The 17,331-nt window shown below is 50.1% G+C and overlaps 1 protein-coding gene across 2 annotated transcripts; it reads left to right on the forward strand.

The window, feature by feature from the left end:
- The first annotated feature begins 805 nt into the window (after positions 1-805).
- Positions 806-14,354, forward strand: MIEF1 (mitochondrial elongation factor 1). 2 transcript variants are annotated; one of them, XM_034643835.1, is made up of 6 exons: positions 806-956; positions 2,687-3,042; positions 7,594-7,744; positions 9,059-9,269; positions 9,481-9,743; positions 10,540-14,354. In XM_034643835.1, exons 3-6 carry the CDS (start codon positions 7,601-7,603, stop codon positions 11,344-11,346), a joined length of 1,425 nt encoding a protein of 474 aa, XP_034499726.1. In that variant the 5' UTR covers positions 806-956; positions 2,687-3,042; positions 7,594-7,600; the 3' UTR covers positions 11,347-14,354. The 2 variants fall into 2 exon arrangements, with proteins under 2 accessions (XP_034499726.1, XP_011217157.1); XM_011218855.3 differs by having other exon boundaries at positions 9,092-9,269; positions 10,540-14,353.
- The last annotated feature ends 2,977 nt before the right edge of the window (positions 14,355-17,331 follow it).

Consider the following 17,331-nt stretch of genomic DNA (forward strand, 5'->3'; position numbering starts at 1 on the left):
GCTGGAACTGGCAGTCCCTGGGGGCCAGACTCCAAACCTTCCTTCCTTGGCCTCACTGGGCACCATGGAGATGCTGTGGGGAGGGGACCTAAGGATTCCGTAAGACATGGGTCCTGCCCTCGAATCTAGTGAGAGACAGAGAAGCAAATGCATAAATTAAATAACAGTGCCTGGCAAGTAACTGGTGCCAATAAATACATTTTGTTGTTGAAAGGGTTAGGAGCCCCAACGGCAGTGTGCAGACATTTCTGCGCGGCCCTAAGGAGGGGCCCGTGTCGGACTCCTGATGAGGAAGGTGCTGGAAAAGTCTTCCGGAGGGAACATTTGAGGTGGACCTTCAAGACTAGGAGTTTGTCGGGAGCCAAAGGGTCTGGGGAGCAGGAAAAGCACGGACAGATGAAAAGAAAGCGAGCTGAGACAGCGATCTGGACTTGGAGGAGCTTTGAAAGCTAAGACATCGGATATTATTAGTGTCAGAAGTCCCCAGGTACCCCCATGGCCCCAGCCCGAACTCGGCAGTCGGTGCCGGGGTCTGGCCTGACCCTCCTGACCCCGCAAGGCGGGCAGCAGGTGGAGGCCTACCTCACACAGCTGCCAACCCGGGTCCTCCGACACTCTGCCCACTCCCGCCCACCGCACCGCCCCCCTCCCGCGGGGCAGGACCCGAACGGCCCCCGTGGGCCGTCCTTAGTGACGTCACGCACTGAGGCGGGACGGAGCCCGCCTGAGGGGGCGTGGCCCGACGAGGCTCCAGGCCCCGCCCCGAGAGAGGTCTCGGCGGAAAGAACGGAAGTCCTCCCGCCTCCGCCCGCCCCCACGCTCCCTTCAGTCCCTCCCCTCAACTCCGTGCGCAAGGTCGTGTCCCGGAAGTGAAGGGGCCATGTTGGTGGGTGACCCCGGGAGAGGTACCGGGAGAGAGGCGAATCCCGAGGAGTGGTAGCGCGCGCAGTCCGCGGGTGAGTGAGGGGAGGAGCGGGGCCAGGGGTCCGGAGCTCGCCGAGCCTCCGCTCAGGGCCGCGGCCGGCGCCCCCCAACCTGGCCACTGGGGGTCTCGCCTCAGACCGCTCTGGTTTTCCCCTGGGAGGCCTCTCTGTGGTCCCGCCCCAGCCTCCGGAGGCCTCCCGGGGCCCCGGAGCCGGCCTGCCCCAGCTTGGGGTCTCCCCATCCCGCTCGGCCTTGGCCCCCCAGGGTCGAGGCAGGAACTGGGAACCGACCAGGGCTCAGTCGCCCAATTGCCGAGCGACCTTGTAGTAACAGCCTTCGCGTGACAATCGCCTCAAACCTCATAAAGCACTTTTCCTGTTGATTTTCTGGATTCGTCTCTCCCACTCCGGGAGGCGCTTGGGGCCGAGGGGAGCTCTTCTGCAGTTGAGGAAAAAAGGACAGGGACGGTGGTTTGCTCAGGCTCGCGCAAGAAGTTAGTGAGGCCGGACCCTGGATGGCTAACTTGACTTTGGGCCCAAAGTTCAGATCTTTTTACCAAATACCTACCCCATTTAGTCTCATTTCTTTATATCTGAAATAGAGGTGATCATTTCCTCTACATAGGGACGTTGATTCTTTCATCCAACTTATTTTTGGGGGGCCTTATATGTGGTGGGAAAGTTTGTAGAGCACCCAAGCTCTACAAGGTAAGGCCCGAGCAGATGGTTAACTGTCCTTACAGAGGCAGGCAGAGTTGGGGTCTGGAATGCAGCTTGCAGCTCTCAGTTCCAGCTGTGTGCCTGTGGGCAAGTTACTTCCCTCTGGGAGCTTCAATTACCTCCACTTAAAATGGGGATAATGACACTGGGTTTTCTAGATAGAATGAGATACGACATCCTGTGGGATGTTCTTGGAACATGTGTGGTATATAGTAAACACTCAGTAAGTGTTCATTGTCATTGTTTGGAGCCCTGACTACATCATAGGTTCCTTAATTTAAATGTGGTAATGGATGACAAAGCATTTTATAAATGACATTCTGTACACGTGTAAAGGTTTATGGTTACTGAAAGGAGATGGTGGCGGTTTATGTGTAACTAAATCTAGTATTTATTGAGTACTTAAACCAGGCTAGGCCCCACTAGAAATCTCTAACCCTGATCAAGCGCTTGGTATGTGCCTAGCACTGTTCTAAACACATTTACATATGGGCATAATATGGTCTTAATCCTCATTTTACAAATGGAGTACTGAGGTGAGCACAGAGGTTAAGAAAGTTGCCCAAGGTAATCATCTCGTGAGTGGTGGTGCCAGGATTCAAGTATGACTGAGTCCTTGCTTTCAGCCACTCAAGACCACCCCTTGTGGTGAAGTTCTGTTATAGATGCTTTACGTGGGTTATCTCACGTAGTTCTCAGAATAACCCTAAGCAGTAGGTAGGTGCTCCTTAACATAATATCATCTTCATTTGACAGCTGAGGAAGCTGGTGCTCAGAAGGATTAAGTACTTTGCCCAAAGTCATATGGCTGGTCAATGGCAGAGCCAACATTGAAGCCCTGGCCCTTCAGCATAACCTGTACTTTCCCAGAAGAGGGGATTGAGAGGCTGGGGTCTACTCCGAGACCTGCCCCTAAATCATAGTGTGACCTTGTCAGGTCTCTGAGACCCAGATTAAGAATTCCTGCATCTTAGATAGTCCCTATAGCCCCTTCCATCATTAATTCTGATTCTAGGCTTCTGTTTTTTCCCTTCTGCTTATAGCTTGACGCCCAGCCACTGCCTGTCCCCCATGGCCCCATGGAGCCGAGAGGCGGTGCTCAGTCTCTACCGGGCCCTGCTGCGTCAGGGTCGAGAGCTTCGCTACACTGATCGAGACTTCTACCTTGCCTCCATCCGCCGTGAGTTCCGGAAAAATCAGAAGCTAGAGGATCCTGAGGCCCGGGAGAAGCAGCTGGAAAAGGGCCTGGTCTTCCTCCACAGCAAATTGGGGGGGATTATTTAGGATCCCCTCCTTTCCTCTCTCATCCTAATTCCAAGGGAAAGAGGACAAAGGTGTCTTCTGTAGACACTCGTGCTCTTTCCCATCCCTACCTCACAGATGCAGTAAGAAGCCTCAGGTGGGTAGACACTTAATCCTATAGGTGTCGTGTCTTTCTTTCTTTCTTTCTTTCTTTCTTTCTTTCTTTCTTTCTTTCTTTCTTTCTGTCTTTCTTTCTTTCTTTTCTTTCTTTCTTTCTTTCTTTTCCTTTCTTTCTTTCTTTCTTTCTTTCTTTCTTTCTTTCTTTTTCTTTCTTTCTTTCTTTCTCTTTCTTTCTTTCTTTCTTTCTTTCTTTCTTTCTTTCTTTCTTTCTTTCTTTCTTTCTCCTTTCCTTTCCCTTTCCCTTTCCCTTTCCTTTTTCTTTTTCTTTCCTTTTTCTTTTTTTTTTTTCAGGGGCCCCCCGAGAGGGGACCCTTTCTCTTTAGTGACCATAGTCACTAGAAATCAATGGAGGAAATACAGACATTAACAGAAGTAGGTTTCCTTATTGAGAAAAAATAGGCCCTGAGTTTCAGGCCCCACCAGAACAGAATGAGTATCACCATTTTATTTCATGAAACATTTTACATCTAACATTTTATGAAAATGTTAGAAAAGATATTGGTTAAAACTATTAGAGTTCAGTTCTAGGCTGGCTCATTTTCCAGTGGATTCAGTTACCTTGTGGGTCAGATCATACTCCCCAGGCATAACTAGATCCTGTTACAGCACAGTCTATAAAGCAAGTATAGCGTGGAGGCTGCAAAGGACGGTGTCTGGGTTCAATTTCTGGCACTGCTGCTAATAGCTGTGGGATTTAGGGCAAATCACTAGACTTTTCCAGGCCTCCATTTCCTCATTTGTAAAATGGACAGAATGGTACCTTCTTTGTCCAGTTATTTTGAGAATTAGATGAGACTGTGCTCACACAGCACTTAGAATGGTGCTTAGTAGTTGGTATGTTAGTTCTGTTTGCTCCTGATAGCAGTGTTATCAAGAAGTCCCGCTCTAACCTAATGAGTATATTTAATTCAGCAGCTTTTCCAGAGGGCCTTCTATGACCCTGGCATTGTGGCAGGCTCTGAGATAAAGACGATTGATATGGCCCATCGGGGACTCGGTCTAATGTGGAGATGAACAGGAAGTAATTCCAGTGGGAGCAGCTCTGTACCAGAGGGTCATATAAAGAGCTTGGAGATGGGGCCGAGGACAGGATTCTGCCTGAAGTAGTTTGGTGGTAGGGGGATCATAGGTGGCTGTAGAAGAGGGGACATTTGAGGGCTGCCTCAGATGAGAAATAAAAGCTTTCCGGGCCGATGGGCAAGAATAAGCAAATACGGCGGTGGAAACTGCATTTGGTAGTCTGGAAACTGGAGTCTGCTGTGGCTAGAATGGCACACCTGTATGGCAAGTGGCTGGAGTTGAGGCTGGGCCAAGTAGGCAAGGACACTGACTCCCCTGTTGAAGAGATGGGGACCGTCACAGCTTTGGGAAGCAAGGGAAGGGCACAGAAGAGAGACTGTGGCAGTGGCAGTGTGGAGACGTTGGTAAGAGACACTAGAGGCAGTAGATCTGGCAGATGCCACGGAGCGATGGAGGGGGCGGGGTGGCCTCCGGTCAGTACAGTGTGCGCAGCAGTGCGGCTTGGTGACCAGTTGACTGAGGCTGGAGGAGGAGAAAGGAAAATGAAGACTGACTGAGGTGCAAGGCTTGCCAGCTGGGTGAGGGTGCTGTTTTTAATGGAGAGGGCTAGTGGGTGGGGGGAGCGGGGAACCTTACGTAATGGCTTTTAGTTCGCCTCAGCCACTCAGGTCGACTGGCAGACTGGCCTTCAGCGGTGGGGATGGGGGAGGGCTGATGCCATGGGAGCCTGCTTGCACAGGGGGGGTAGCGGATCTGGAGGGAACTCGTGAGGTAACGAGTCTTTGTGTTCTTAATCTAGTGTGACTGTGAGTTGGGTTACAGATGGCCATCACCGTCTCCTCAAAAAACCAGAAATAACCGCATAGGGTCAATAGCTCATTTGTGCAATGACCATGTACAGTGTGTCATACACTGCTGGCCCTGGGGACAGGGCAGTGAGTGCCAGAATGCCTCCAAGAAGTGTGTGGTCTCTTGGTTAATAGGAGATGTGAGCAGCTGGAGTTGCAAGAACAAGAACTGTTCAGCTCATGGAAGCACCCTCCTCTCCCAGGTCAGCAGGTCTTGACATCGCCTGGTCCTTGGATGTGGGGAGCACATCGCGCTAGAGGAGAATGGGCCTTCTCTCCAGTCTACCCAACTTACTAGCTTTGGTCTCAGGCCCAGAGTAGCGTCAGTGTGCGTTTTAGAGGTCTCAGGCCCAGAGTAGCGTCAGTGTGCGTTTTAGAGGTCATTCTTAGCTCCAGCTCAGGATAGTCTGGATTGCTGACTGCCTTCTGGAAGTTGACCTTTTGTCCTGTGGATAGAAATTGTAAAAGACTTAATGATACCCAGTATTTTTGGAGTACTTTTACAGTTTATAAAGTGATCATGTACAGTATTTTTGTACATGTTTTTTTTCTCACTACAACCTTATGGTTCAGGCCATGCAGGCATAATTATCCCCTTTTCATAGCTGAGAGGTGAAGTAATTTATGGAAGTCACCCAGCTAATAAGTTAGGGCCCAAAGACTCATCCTCAGGAATTCCGGCTCGAAAACTCAGACTCTTTTCTATTATGCCACATCACTGCCTGGTTCTTACCAGTCATCACATGGGTTCAGGGAGGCCCAGTCATCCAGGCTGTTTCTGGCTTTTGCTTGGGGTGGGGGTGTGTGTCCTGGTCCTGCTCCATCCCATTCAACGAGGTGCCTGCATCCAGGGGTTTTCTCTCTTATAAATATATCAGTAAAGGTTCTCTTGTTGTTTAAAAAAAAAAACAAAACAGTGGTCATTGTTACGTGTGGGGAGCTGTGTAAAGTTCTACTTTGTCCTGATTGGATACTCTGCCTTGGCTGAGTTTGATTGCCCCGTCTCTCTCTCAGTGGCCACTGGAGGGAGGGTGAGTAGCGTTTTCACCTGACCCCACCTGTAACATAGTTGAACTCTTCTCCCTGGCCTTGCTTGCTCTTTGCATATTATGAAGTGAGACTGTATTTCAGTTGGCCAAATAGTCTTCCATTATGTCCCTAAACCTGAAGCTTCTACTGACTGTAAGAGGTAGAGAAAAGTGCCACCAAGGTTGTGAACTCTAGTTAGGGAAAAATATTGTTGGACTCGACAGTAACTCTTCCTTAATAACTCAGTTGCTGGAATAAGTAGAGTCAGGAATCTATCTTTCTTTCTTGGGGAGGGGGAGGATAGAGGCAAGGGGCAGGAGATGTGAAGCCAGCAATACCCATTAGCAAGGGTATTAGAAAGAAGGTTACTTACACGAAAACGCACCTAGGTATCCCGTCTGTCTCTCCTCCCATTCTGGGTATGTTGGGACCCTGTCTGGCATACAGCTGGTTTTCCCTGTGTAACTCCTTGTGAACTAGCCACGGGAGGCAGGGGGGAGAGTAGCAGTGGTAAGAACAGTACTCAGATCTGAACCACTTGGCCATCCTTTATCTGTGTGGGGCCCAGGGTTCTAACTTGCTGGGAATCGGGCTTGTTTGGGGATGTGGGGAACTTCAGTCAGGACGACTCCATTGTTGCTGAGGGGCACGGGTGTGCTCCCCTTGCTTGAGCGCTGGACGAGAGGCCAGCCTCTTTGGTATGGAGCCCATGAACTCCCTTTTGGGTGACCACGTTTTTAGTTCATTTTCCAAGTGCATTTGGGCATTTGGGTTTTGTTTGTTTTTTCCCCCAGTTAACAGCCAAGTTTACAGTGTCCTTGGCATTTATTCTCGGTGTCACAGTGCCAGCCTCCCCTAAGCTTCTTGTAGGCCCCTGGACACTGTCCCCAAGAAGCAAAGCATTTGTCAAGTGGGAGTGTCCAGAGAGAGTTATTTTCCCTTCGGACCTTTCTCATGTATAGACCTGAGGTTATGTCTCCGTGTGTAGTCCGTGTTATTTTGTGGTTTGTTTGTTTGTTTTTGTTTTTTGCAGAAAGTAGAGTAGGAAAGTTTGCGGTGGGTAACTGTGATAAACGTGATAAGCAGCTGGGAGTTCTGAGTTGTGGAGATGACTGTGCCGTTCCCTGTCGCTGGGACCTCTGGCGAGTCACCTCCCTGTGTGTGAAGTGACAGCATGGAACTGGAGGAGCATCTTCTATCCTGACCTAGTGGATGAGACCTCCTCGCATTTCACCTCATAGGAAGTAGTAGCCAAAGGATCCAAACATGATCTGCATCATCTGATGGGAAGGGAGAGAGGGTTGAATTGCATGGTCGGGTACTTTGTGCTAATGTAAGAAGGGATTGATAGTGAGCTAAGGCTTTCTAGATCTATAATCTTAGATTGGTGGAGAGGTTTTTTCACAGTTAGCATGATCCATTCTTCCCCCTTGCATGCAGATATGTCATGAGACATATCTGGTGTCTCTGTCTTGACCCTAGAGCCTGCAGTGCTAGAGGCAGGAGGATTTGGGTTGCTGGAATTCACAGAACACCCTGTATGTGTTGGGAGCTGGCCTGATGGGGGAGAGGGGGAGGGATGGCTCCCGAGGCCCCACGTGGTGATGGCTGTGTTCTGCCTTTGTCCTCAGGTGAGCGATGGCAGGCTCTGGTGAGCGCAAAGGCAAGAAGGATGACAATGGCATCGGCACGGCCCTTGATTTCGTGCTCTCCAACGCCCGGCTGGTGCTGGGAGTGGGCGGAGCGGCCATGTTGGGCATCGCCACACTGGCAGTTAAGCGGGTAAGTGCGTGCAGCTGGGGCCAGAGGTGGGCGAGGGGGTGAGGCTGCTTCTGCAAAGTGGAGCTGACCTGGAATGAGGCTCCGGTGCTGCCAGTGGGAGCGTGAGCTGGTCATGTGGCATTATAAGACGAGCCTTTAGGAGAATTCACTAAGTCCACTTCTAGGACTCTGCCTTACAGAAATCGTTGGAGATACAAATTGGTCTATCCTAGCGAGTAAAAAATGGCAAATTACTAAAATATCCTTCCTTAATTACTTTATTTAAAATAGCAACACTCCCACCACATATGCACTTCCTAATTCCCTTTCCTACTTTATTTTTCTTAACATTTTTTTTTTTTAAGATTTTATTTATTTATTTGACAGAGAGAGACAGCCAGCGAGAGAGGGAACACAAGCAGGGGGAGTGGGAGAGGGCAGAGGAAGAAGCAAGCTCCCAGCGGAAGAGCCTGACATGGGGCTCAATCCCAGAACTCCAGGATCACGCCCTGAGCTGAAGGCAGACGCCTAACGACTGAGCCACCCAGGCGCCCCTTTTTTTCTTTTAAGATTTATTTATTTATTTATTTGACAGAGATAGAGCCAGCCAGCGAGAGGGGGAACACAAGCAGGGGGAGTGGGAGAGGAAGAAGCAGGCTCATAGCACCAGCGAGAGAGGGGGGGCTCGATCCCATAACGCTGGGATCATGCCCTGAGCCGAAGGCAGACGCTTAACCGCTCTGCCACCCAGGCGCCCCGCCCCTTTTTTTCTTAACATTTATTTCTGCATACTTCACATTTAACTTGTTAATTATATATTACCTGTATCCCTCCACTGGACTGGAAACTCCATGAGGGCAGGATTGGGTCTCTTTGGTTTACTGCTTTATTCTGTGCACCTAGAACAATGCCTGGCACATAGTAGCCACTCAGTATCCATTAAATAAGTGACTCCGTGTTCAATGTTATAGTACATTCATAAGGTGCAATATTGTATAGTCAGAAAAGGTACCGTAATATTGAACACTGGTTCATTTTTAGTGGCATGGGGGAATGATAAAAGTGATCAGTGAAAAAAATCCTGTTCCAAAAGTATATATAGAGTCAGATCCTAATTTCTATAAATGTGTATTTCCAGAAAGAACTAAACCAAAATATTAACAGTCGTCTTTGTGTTGTGACATTATGGTAGATCAGTTTCTTACTTGTATCATTTAGTATTTCCCAAGATTTTCTACATGTAGCAAAGTATTCCATAATCTAGACTAAAAGTTATTGAAAAATAGTAGTTGAACTCCCGAGGGCAGAGTTGCTGAGAAGAAGGAAAACGGACAGGAAGCTACCTGTGCCGGTCCTCTGCTGTTTCAGATGTACGATAGGGCGATCAGTGCCCCTACCAGCCCCACCCGCCTGAGCCATTCAGGAAAAAGGAGCTGGGAAGAACCGAACTGGATGGGCTCCCCCCGGCTGCTGAATAAGGACATGAAGACAGGCCTGAGCCGGTCCCTGCAGACCCTTCCCTCAGACGCCTCGGCCTTTGACACGGGTGAGGAAAAGGCTGTTGCCCCTCTGGGACTTCTCTCTGGGCTCTCAGTGCTACGTCTACCTTCAGCAAACGCTTCTCGAGCACATGTGTGCCAGACACTGTGCTAGCACCTGCCTGTGGTGCCAGGCCCTCCTCCTTTCCAGGGCCGAGGCAGCTGTGGATGAAGCAAGCATGGGAAGAGCTCACGTGCCTCTCTCTCTTGCCTTGGCAGATACATTCTGCCCGCCCCGGCCCAAGCCATTGGCCAGGAAGGGCCAGGTAGACTTGAAGAAGTCACGACTCCGCATGTCCCTGCAGGAGAAACTTCTTACTTACTACCGGAATCGGGCAGCCATTCCTGCTGGCGAGCAGGCTCGGGCCAAGCAAGCTGCTGTGGACATATGTGCCGAGCTCCGGAGCTTCCTGCGGGCCAAGTTGCCTGACATGCCACTTCGGGACATGTACCTGAGTGGCAGCCTCTATGATGACCTGCAGGTAACAAGGTGGTTCCCACGAAGGGTAGGGTTTGGTGCTGACCAGGCTGCTTCTCAAGAGCATAGTTGGTATGGAAGATCAGCGTCCCAGGCTTGCCACAACGACCGAGCTCTTCCTGCTTCTGAATTCTGCCCTCTGCAGTAGCACTTGTTGGGTCTTGCTTAACCCTTTCTTGTTCTTTTTTCTTGTTCTGATGGACGTGGGTTTTGTTTTGTTTTGTTTTGGGGATACTATTTATTCATTTGAGAGAGAGAGTGAGCGTGTGCATGAGTCGGTGGGGAGGGGCAGAGGGAGAGGGAGAAGCAGGCCCCCTGCTGAGCAGGGAGCCCAATGCGGGACTCGATCCCAGACCCCAGGATCATGACCTGAGCCAAAGGCAGACGCTTAACAGACTGAACCACCCAGGCGCCCCTGACAAACGTGGGTTTAAATCCTCACTCTAGGGGTGCCTGGATGGCTCAGTCATTAGGCATCTGCCTTTGGCTCAGGTCGTGATCCCAGGGTCCTGGGATCGAGCCCCGCATCGGGCTCCCTGCTCAGTGGGAAGCCTGCTTCTCGCTCTCCCACTACCCCCCCGCTTATGTTCCCTTTCTTGCTGTATGTCTCTCTCTGTCAAATAAATAAATAAAATCTTAAAAAAAAATGCTCACTGTATTTGAATTGATAACTGTGACATGAACAAATTCATAGTTTCCTTTATTGTTGGGGAAAATGTTATGGTGGGACCTGTGTTTGGGGATGCTTGTCTCTTGAGCAGATCAAGTCCCTCAGAAGCTTTTTAATTCTGCCCAAACAGGTGGTGACAGCTGACCACATCCAACTCATCGTGCCCCTTGTGCTGGAGCAGAACCTGTGGTCTTGTGTCCCCGGTGAGGACACCATCATGAATGTCCCTGGCTTCTACCTGGTTCGTCGTGAGAACCCAGAGTATTTTCCTCGTGGTAGCAGTTACTGGGACCGCTGTGTTGTAGGGGGCTACCTCTCCCCAAAGACAGTGGCAGACACGTTTGAGAAGGTAGTGGCTGGCTCCATCAATTGGCCAGCCATAGGGTCCCTCTTGGACTATGTCATCCGACCAGCACCACCCCCAGAAGCCCTGACTTTGGAAGTGCAGTATGAGCGTGACAAGCATCTTGTCATTGACTTCCTGCCATCAGTGACCCTTGGTGACACTGTCTTGGTAGCCAGACCACACCGGCTGGCGCAGTATGACAACCTATGGCGGCTGAGCCTGCGTCCCGCAGAGACGGCACGCCTACGGGCTTTGGACCAGGCCGACTCGGGCTGCCGATCTCTGTGCCTCAAGATCCTCAAGGCCATATGTAAGTCCACTCCGGCTCTGGGCCACCTCACTGCCAGCCAGCTCACCAATGTCATCCTCCACTTGGCCCAGGAGGAGGCTGACTGGTCTCCAGATATGCTGGCCGACCGATTCTTACAGGCCCTGCGGGGACTCATCAGCTACCTGGAGGCTGGGGTCCTGCCCAGTGCCCTCAACCCCAAGGTGAACTTATTTGCAGAGCTCACTCCTGAGGAAATAGATGAATTGGGATATACTCTCTATTGCTCATTGTCTGAGCCGGAGGTGCTGCTGCAGACGTAGGGCAGGTGAAGGCCACGGTGGGCGTCAGTGGTCAGACCCTGGCTTCTCCGTTAGAAACACGTGGCTGCATAGTTGGTGCCTCACAGGGTCCCTAGGTGCCTCCTATCTTGCTGGTCATCACCCCGTCACCTCATGCTGATCAGAATGCCATCTCTTTGTCTCCTGTTTCCTTAGCCGACCCTTTCTGTTTTTGTTACCAAACTGCTCCCGCTCCTCCCCTCCCCCTTGCTCCAGGCTAATTTTTCTGGAATGAATGGAGATGGTGGAGCACTGGGCCAAGCTGGTGTTTTGCATTGTGGCCCAGGTGTTCTGTCCCTGTCTGCCCTGCCCTTTGGCCTGTTTCTTTTGTGTCTTCTCTGTCTTTTCCCTTGTTCACGCCTTCTGTTCTGCTCTTTCGCCGGGAGCGGATCTGCCTAGTCAAGATGTTGCCTATTTGTTGAATGTCACTGAAGAGTTATGAACGCACGTTTTGGAGCCGAGCTGCAGAGTGAGTGAGTGCCCAGACAGTATTTAGAGTTTCTGGGGGTAAAGCAGGCAGAAGAGCCGGCCTCTGACCCAGGTTCCTGGAGAAGAAGCCCATTTCCTCTGCCTCCGGACCAGCTCCAGTTCCTAAGCGCTGAGGTCTCACGGGAGTGCTGTTACTGACCCATGCAGCAGTGAGGCTCAATATAAACTGGGTGCAGCATTGCCAGGAGATTGTGTTCTTTAGTGGCCACCAGTGAGTGCAGTTGGGGCTCTGGCAGTGGTGAAGAGGGCCTGGAGAAGGCTGTGCGCGCCTTAACCCAGATCAGCGCTGCCGCCTGAGCAGCGGGGGGATGACGAGGGAGGGAGGGGGCTGTCCGGACAGCACCTGTGCACAAGTGCTGTTGTTCAGCCCCTTCCTTGCCTTATTGCCAATTAGGATGAGGCCTTCAAAGACACAGCCTTTGTGCTAGAGGTTGAAGGGAGGTTGGCAGGTGGCAAAAACTGGCTGAACAATCCAGTCACCAGTTGAGGCTTGGCGACCATGTTTCTTCCCCGTGAGGCCCTGCCTTTCCAGGACGTTGCCTGAGCACAGGAACAGGCCCACAGCCACCCCTTCATTCCCCAGTGTCCACCATAGGAACACGAGGGGGCGTTTGCTGAACTGTCCAGGCACCGCCAGAGGCCAGAGGGCGAGCGGACGTGCGCTGACCTCTTTCCCGTCCTGTCTCACCCCACACCTGGGGAGACTGGTGCTACCCAGGAAGAGCGCGCATGGATAAGACACATAGGAGAGGGAGATGGGGCCTCCTACATTCCCTCTGGTTTCCCGCTGCTCAAACTGCACTGCGTGTTGCAACGTAAAAAGTATCCTGAGGGTGGGGAGGAAGGTCTCATCCACATCGTCAGTGCATCTTCTTGTTCTGTGCTTTTTTCCTGTTCTTGGCAAGAAGCCAATAATAATTCTGTTTCTGATCTGCCCATCCAGTATTTTATTCTCCCATGAAGTTTTATTTTTTCTCTTCTTACTACCTCTCCATCAGTGAGATTCTGGTGAAGCTCTCTGCAGCTGTCTCATTCCTTCCCAATGACAGCAGCATGAAATGACTCTTTAAATAGCATTGAAACCTCAGCTGCCCTTTGAATTTAGGGTAGAGATTCCTGTCCCCTTCTTGTCATGGATTAGGAGGTTGCGAACTAGGGTTAACTTCGGCTGTATCTGGAAAATTTTCCTGCTTCTCTCAGAGATCTGCCAAGGCTCCTTAAAGTGGTTCAGTTGTTGTTCGTATGAAGCTGTTGAGAGAGAATGAAAAATAGGAAGCCCAGAACCCTGAGAGATTCTCCATCCTGGCTGTTCACCAGAATCAAATTCGAGTTTAAAGAAAATCTCTGTGCCTGAGTGCTATCCTAAGTGACTAGCAGAGAGGGCACGGGGTGGGACCCGGCATCGATGGTTCCCGTACACCCATTGGTATCCATTAGAGGGAAGGGAGAGGGCAGGTTGCAAAAGCATGGGTTAGTCTTCATTGAGATAAAGGATTTGGTTTTCCTAATCTATTATAGGACGTAGTTTTCCCAGGCTGGCATCTCTGACTAAATTCCGTATAAAACATTGGAAGGAGAGATGAAAAAACAAATGGTTTTACAGACTAAGTCTGCAGTTATCAAAGCCAAGTTTAACTGTGATTTGATTTTATCTCCTTTCTTAAAAAGCATCTTCCTAAGGGCGTCTCTGTCTCTTAACTATGTTTCACAAAACCCAAAACCGTAATTTTTCCATTTCACAAGCAAGAACCACCTGGAAGTCCTCAGAACTAGAAGCAGTGGGAGTTCTTCGCCCTGGTCCTGGTGGGTTTGCTGACTAAGGCTGGGCCAGCCTTGTAAAACATGGAAGATAGTCCAGTGCTTGGAGATTCTTGGATGGAAGAGGGCAACATTCTGCCCCAAACCTGACCCCCAGCTCCGCCCCCCTCTGTCCAAATTTTTTAATCTTTGGGGAAGGACGTCGTGCCTTTCCCTCCCATTCTGCCTTTCTACTCAGTAACTCCCACCTTTGCCTGAAGTAATGGCATCTCCTACTTCTCCATCTGGACATTTTTTTTTTGCACCATCCAGGTTAGCAAACCATGAGTTAGCCTAATGCTTAAAAAATAGACTCATTGTCTTGAGAAGCCTAATCAATTCCAAAGCATATTTTGGTTTTTTCCCTGTTGTCCCTTCCTAAAAAATGAGTTCAGGATAACAGTATTTTATATGGTTGGTTGTGACTTTTTTTTTCCCCTCAAATAAATAATCAAAAACTAATGTTTGGAAAAGCTGTGTTGAGGCCTATAATCTTTCTTCCTCGGTCTCAGCCCCTGGTGGCCACCTTGTTCACACTCTAGATTAGCTGACATTGCCACCTTGTACTCCACTCAAGCTGAGAACTCACTTTTTTTTTTTTTTTTGGATAAGATTTTATTTGAGAGACAGAGCACAAGTAGGGGGAGGAGCAGAAGCAGAGGGAGGGGGAGAAGGAGACTCCCTGCTGAGTGGGGAGCCCAGATATAGGGCTCAATCCCAGGACCCTGAGATCATGACCAAAAGCTTCTTTTTTTTTTTTTCTTCTTCTTTTTTTTTTTTAAGTAGGCTCCACGCCCAGCATGGAGCTCCATGCAAGGCTTGAACTCAGGACCCTGAGGTCAAGGACCAGATGCTTAACCGACTGAGCCACCTAGGTGCCCCTTGAGAACTCACATGGTTTTGACAAGGAATCAGCTTCAGGATCACAAGACCCTGGAGAGGCCCCAGGAGGGGTTCTGTAAGTAGGGAACCCCCCATGTGTCTTAGTCCTCGGCCTGGCACACCTTCCTTGATACTGTGACCGTGGCTGAAAACTGCTCACAGGGTTGGATAGCACTCTGCCCTTCCTGCTAAAGCTCAAGGCCAAAGACAATGGTAAGGACACTTGGGACTAGAGCTGTCAGGCTGTGGCCCTTTTACACACCACTGATTTTAAGTGGCCAAAACACCAGATGTGGGTTCTGAGACTGTGTCCAGCCTGTTTACCTTTTCATTCGGATCACCCTGTAGTCTTTAAATTCTTGGTCCCTGAGGCCGAGTCCACATCTTGCCTTCCAGTCACCTGCCTGCCGTTCAGCAGCAGTGGATGCACTCAGAGGGTAGATCTGGAATCCGTCACCGGTTTCTGTCCCACCTTGGCTAGGTGCACCTAGAAGCAGCTTAGCCCTGAGACCTGGAGAACTGCTATCTTTTTTCTCCTTGAGGGAGGAAATAAAGCTAGGGAACGTGAGGACCTTCCACGGCATGGAAAGAAAAAAATAAAAGTCACCTTTCCAACAGCTTTGACTTCTGTGTATGGTATGAAACATTTTCTTACAGGAGTGATCCTGCTTCTCCATTTTCAGCCAGGAGAACCTTTGAAGTGCTTGATCTGGGTCTCCACGAAAGAATGGATGGGACAAGCTGCCACTGGAGTCATTTGTCTGTGACCTCTGTGGTGTCAAAACTGGGGCGATGTTACTTTCTTTAATTCTCAGCCTTCTGCATGGTTGTCTGTAAGGAGGCGCCGGCAGGTCTCCTGACAACAGCAAAAGGAGGATGTGCCCCATGGGTCCCGAGTTACACCTTGGAAGACTTGTGTAATGGCTCAGGGATACTTAACTGACTTTGCACTGAAAGTCTAGACAACTTCGTTATATCTTTTTTTTTTTTCTTTTAAGATTTTATTATTTATTTGACAGAGATAGAGACAGCCAGCGAGAGAGGGAACACAAGTAGGGGGAGTGGGAGAGGAAGAAGCAGGCTCATAGCAGAGGAGCCTGATGTGGGGCTCAATCCCACAACGCCGGGATAACACCCTGAACCAAAGGCAGATGCTTAACCGCTGTGCCACCCAGGCGCCCCCAACTTCATTATATCTTGACATTTGTGATTCTCCAAGGCAGTAGAAAAACCATTCTTGTCCCAGTATGCAGTGTACTTTGCATGTACCAGTTGTTGCTGCTTTCAACTCAGTCAAGAATAGAAGGCCCCTGAGGAAGCAGGATGATGTAAGGAAGATGCAGAGTGGGGAGCTCAGGATCAGAAGACCTGAGTTCTAATAATGGTAATAATAGGCAACCATTTATTAAGCATTTACCAGCACTTTGCTCTGTGCTTTCCATATATGACCTTCATTCTAGGGATGAGGACACTCATCATTAGCCTCAATTACAGATGAGGAGACTGGCTCAGCAAGGAGTAACTGCTTAACCAAAATGAGCTACTAAACAGAGGAGCCAGGATTCTTGGGTTTGCCTCTAAAATCTGTCTTCTAAGTCCTGCCCCAACTTGTCTCCACTGGCAACTGTGTGACTTTGGGCCACACACCTCGTCCCATTAGTTCTCAGTCTGGCCTAAAGAAATCTTTGGGCTAGCTAGACTGAATCAAAGCAATGAATGGTCTGAAACACATCGAAGACCGTGTTTTCCCAATTTTTTGGCCTCACAGCCCTCCTACAGATTCTTCTATGGCCCACTGAAATGGAGGTAGCAACTCAAGGTTTCTGAAGGAGACAGGAGGATGATGGAGACCTTTCTTGGCACTCCACAGCTCCCCGGTTGAGAGCAAGTTGCAGGCCTTTACCTGGACTGCTGCTTCCAAATACATGAACCTCTGCAAGTGGGCTTGGGTTCTCAAGCTCCCCCCCACCCCCATATTAGCGCCGTTAGGCGGACTTGCTGGTAAGTGGTTACGATACACCTGCCAGTTGCAGAATTGGGTGACAGATACCAGTTTAACAAAATCTGTTGGGGGAATTGCATCTGCATAAACCAAAAGAAGTTCCCTTCTGATAGGCTGCATACTTTTAATAGAAGAGCCAACATTTTAGCAGGCTGGGTATGTAAAAATGCCCTAAATTGGGCTAGAGATTTTGTATCTTCCCGACTGGACTTGAGAGTTCACGGTAAGGATGCAGACAGAGGTGGCCCTTGATGGTAGGTGCGCACGGAGTGTTTGAGATCCCGACTGAGGTCGTCAGTCTCCCCTTTCAGCTACTTAAGGGCTTGCGTGTGGTTAAAACGCACACGAAATGCCACTTCCTTTTGCCTAGTTTCATCTCGGGCCTTAACTTGGTCGCTAATTCGGAGCTTCACGGAGGGCGGCAGGAAGGGACCACAGGGGCCGGGGCAGTCACGAACCGCTACGGGTGCGCCGAGCTGAAGCAGTCACCGCACGGGCAATTCACCCAGACGAGGCCACAGAGGACAGAGCACAGCGGCGGAAACCGCCCTGGCCGCTCCGCCCCTTCCCACTCAGACCAGGCCTCCCTTACTGAGCAGCCCGCCCACCTCGGGGACCGAGCCAATAGAAAATCGAGATATATATGACTCACCATGGCTAACCAACCAGCTCGATGCTCGCGCTCCGTTAGCATCTCGCGCGATAACGGGCGGTCCCGGACTTCACAGTAAAAACCTTCCTTGGCCTGAAAGACTTCTCTCCCCGCCCCCCCAAAAAAAAAAAAAAAAAAAAAAAAA

Source organism: Ailuropoda melanoleuca, chromosome 15, assembly GCF_002007445.2.
Source record: "Ailuropoda melanoleuca isolate Jingjing chromosome 15, ASM200744v2, whole genome shotgun sequence".
NCBI classification, from domain to species: domain Eukaryota; kingdom Metazoa; phylum Chordata; class Mammalia; order Carnivora; family Ursidae; genus Ailuropoda; species Ailuropoda melanoleuca.

Excerpts from the sequence above, each read along its gene's own strand:
- MIEF1 (XM_034643835.1), top strand. The coding sequence starts at position 7,601 with ATGGCAGGCTCTGGTGAGCGCAAAGGCAAGAAGGATGACAATGGCATC. Across the intron at positions 9,270-9,480 it reads CGCCTCGGCCTTTGACACGG|ATACATTCTGCCCGCCCCGG; the intron begins GTGAGGAAAAGG and ends TTGCCTTGGCAG. Across the intron at positions 9,744-10,539 it reads GCCTCTATGATGACCTGCAG|GTGGTGACAGCTGACCACAT; the intron begins GTAACAAGGTGG and ends CTGCCCAAACAG.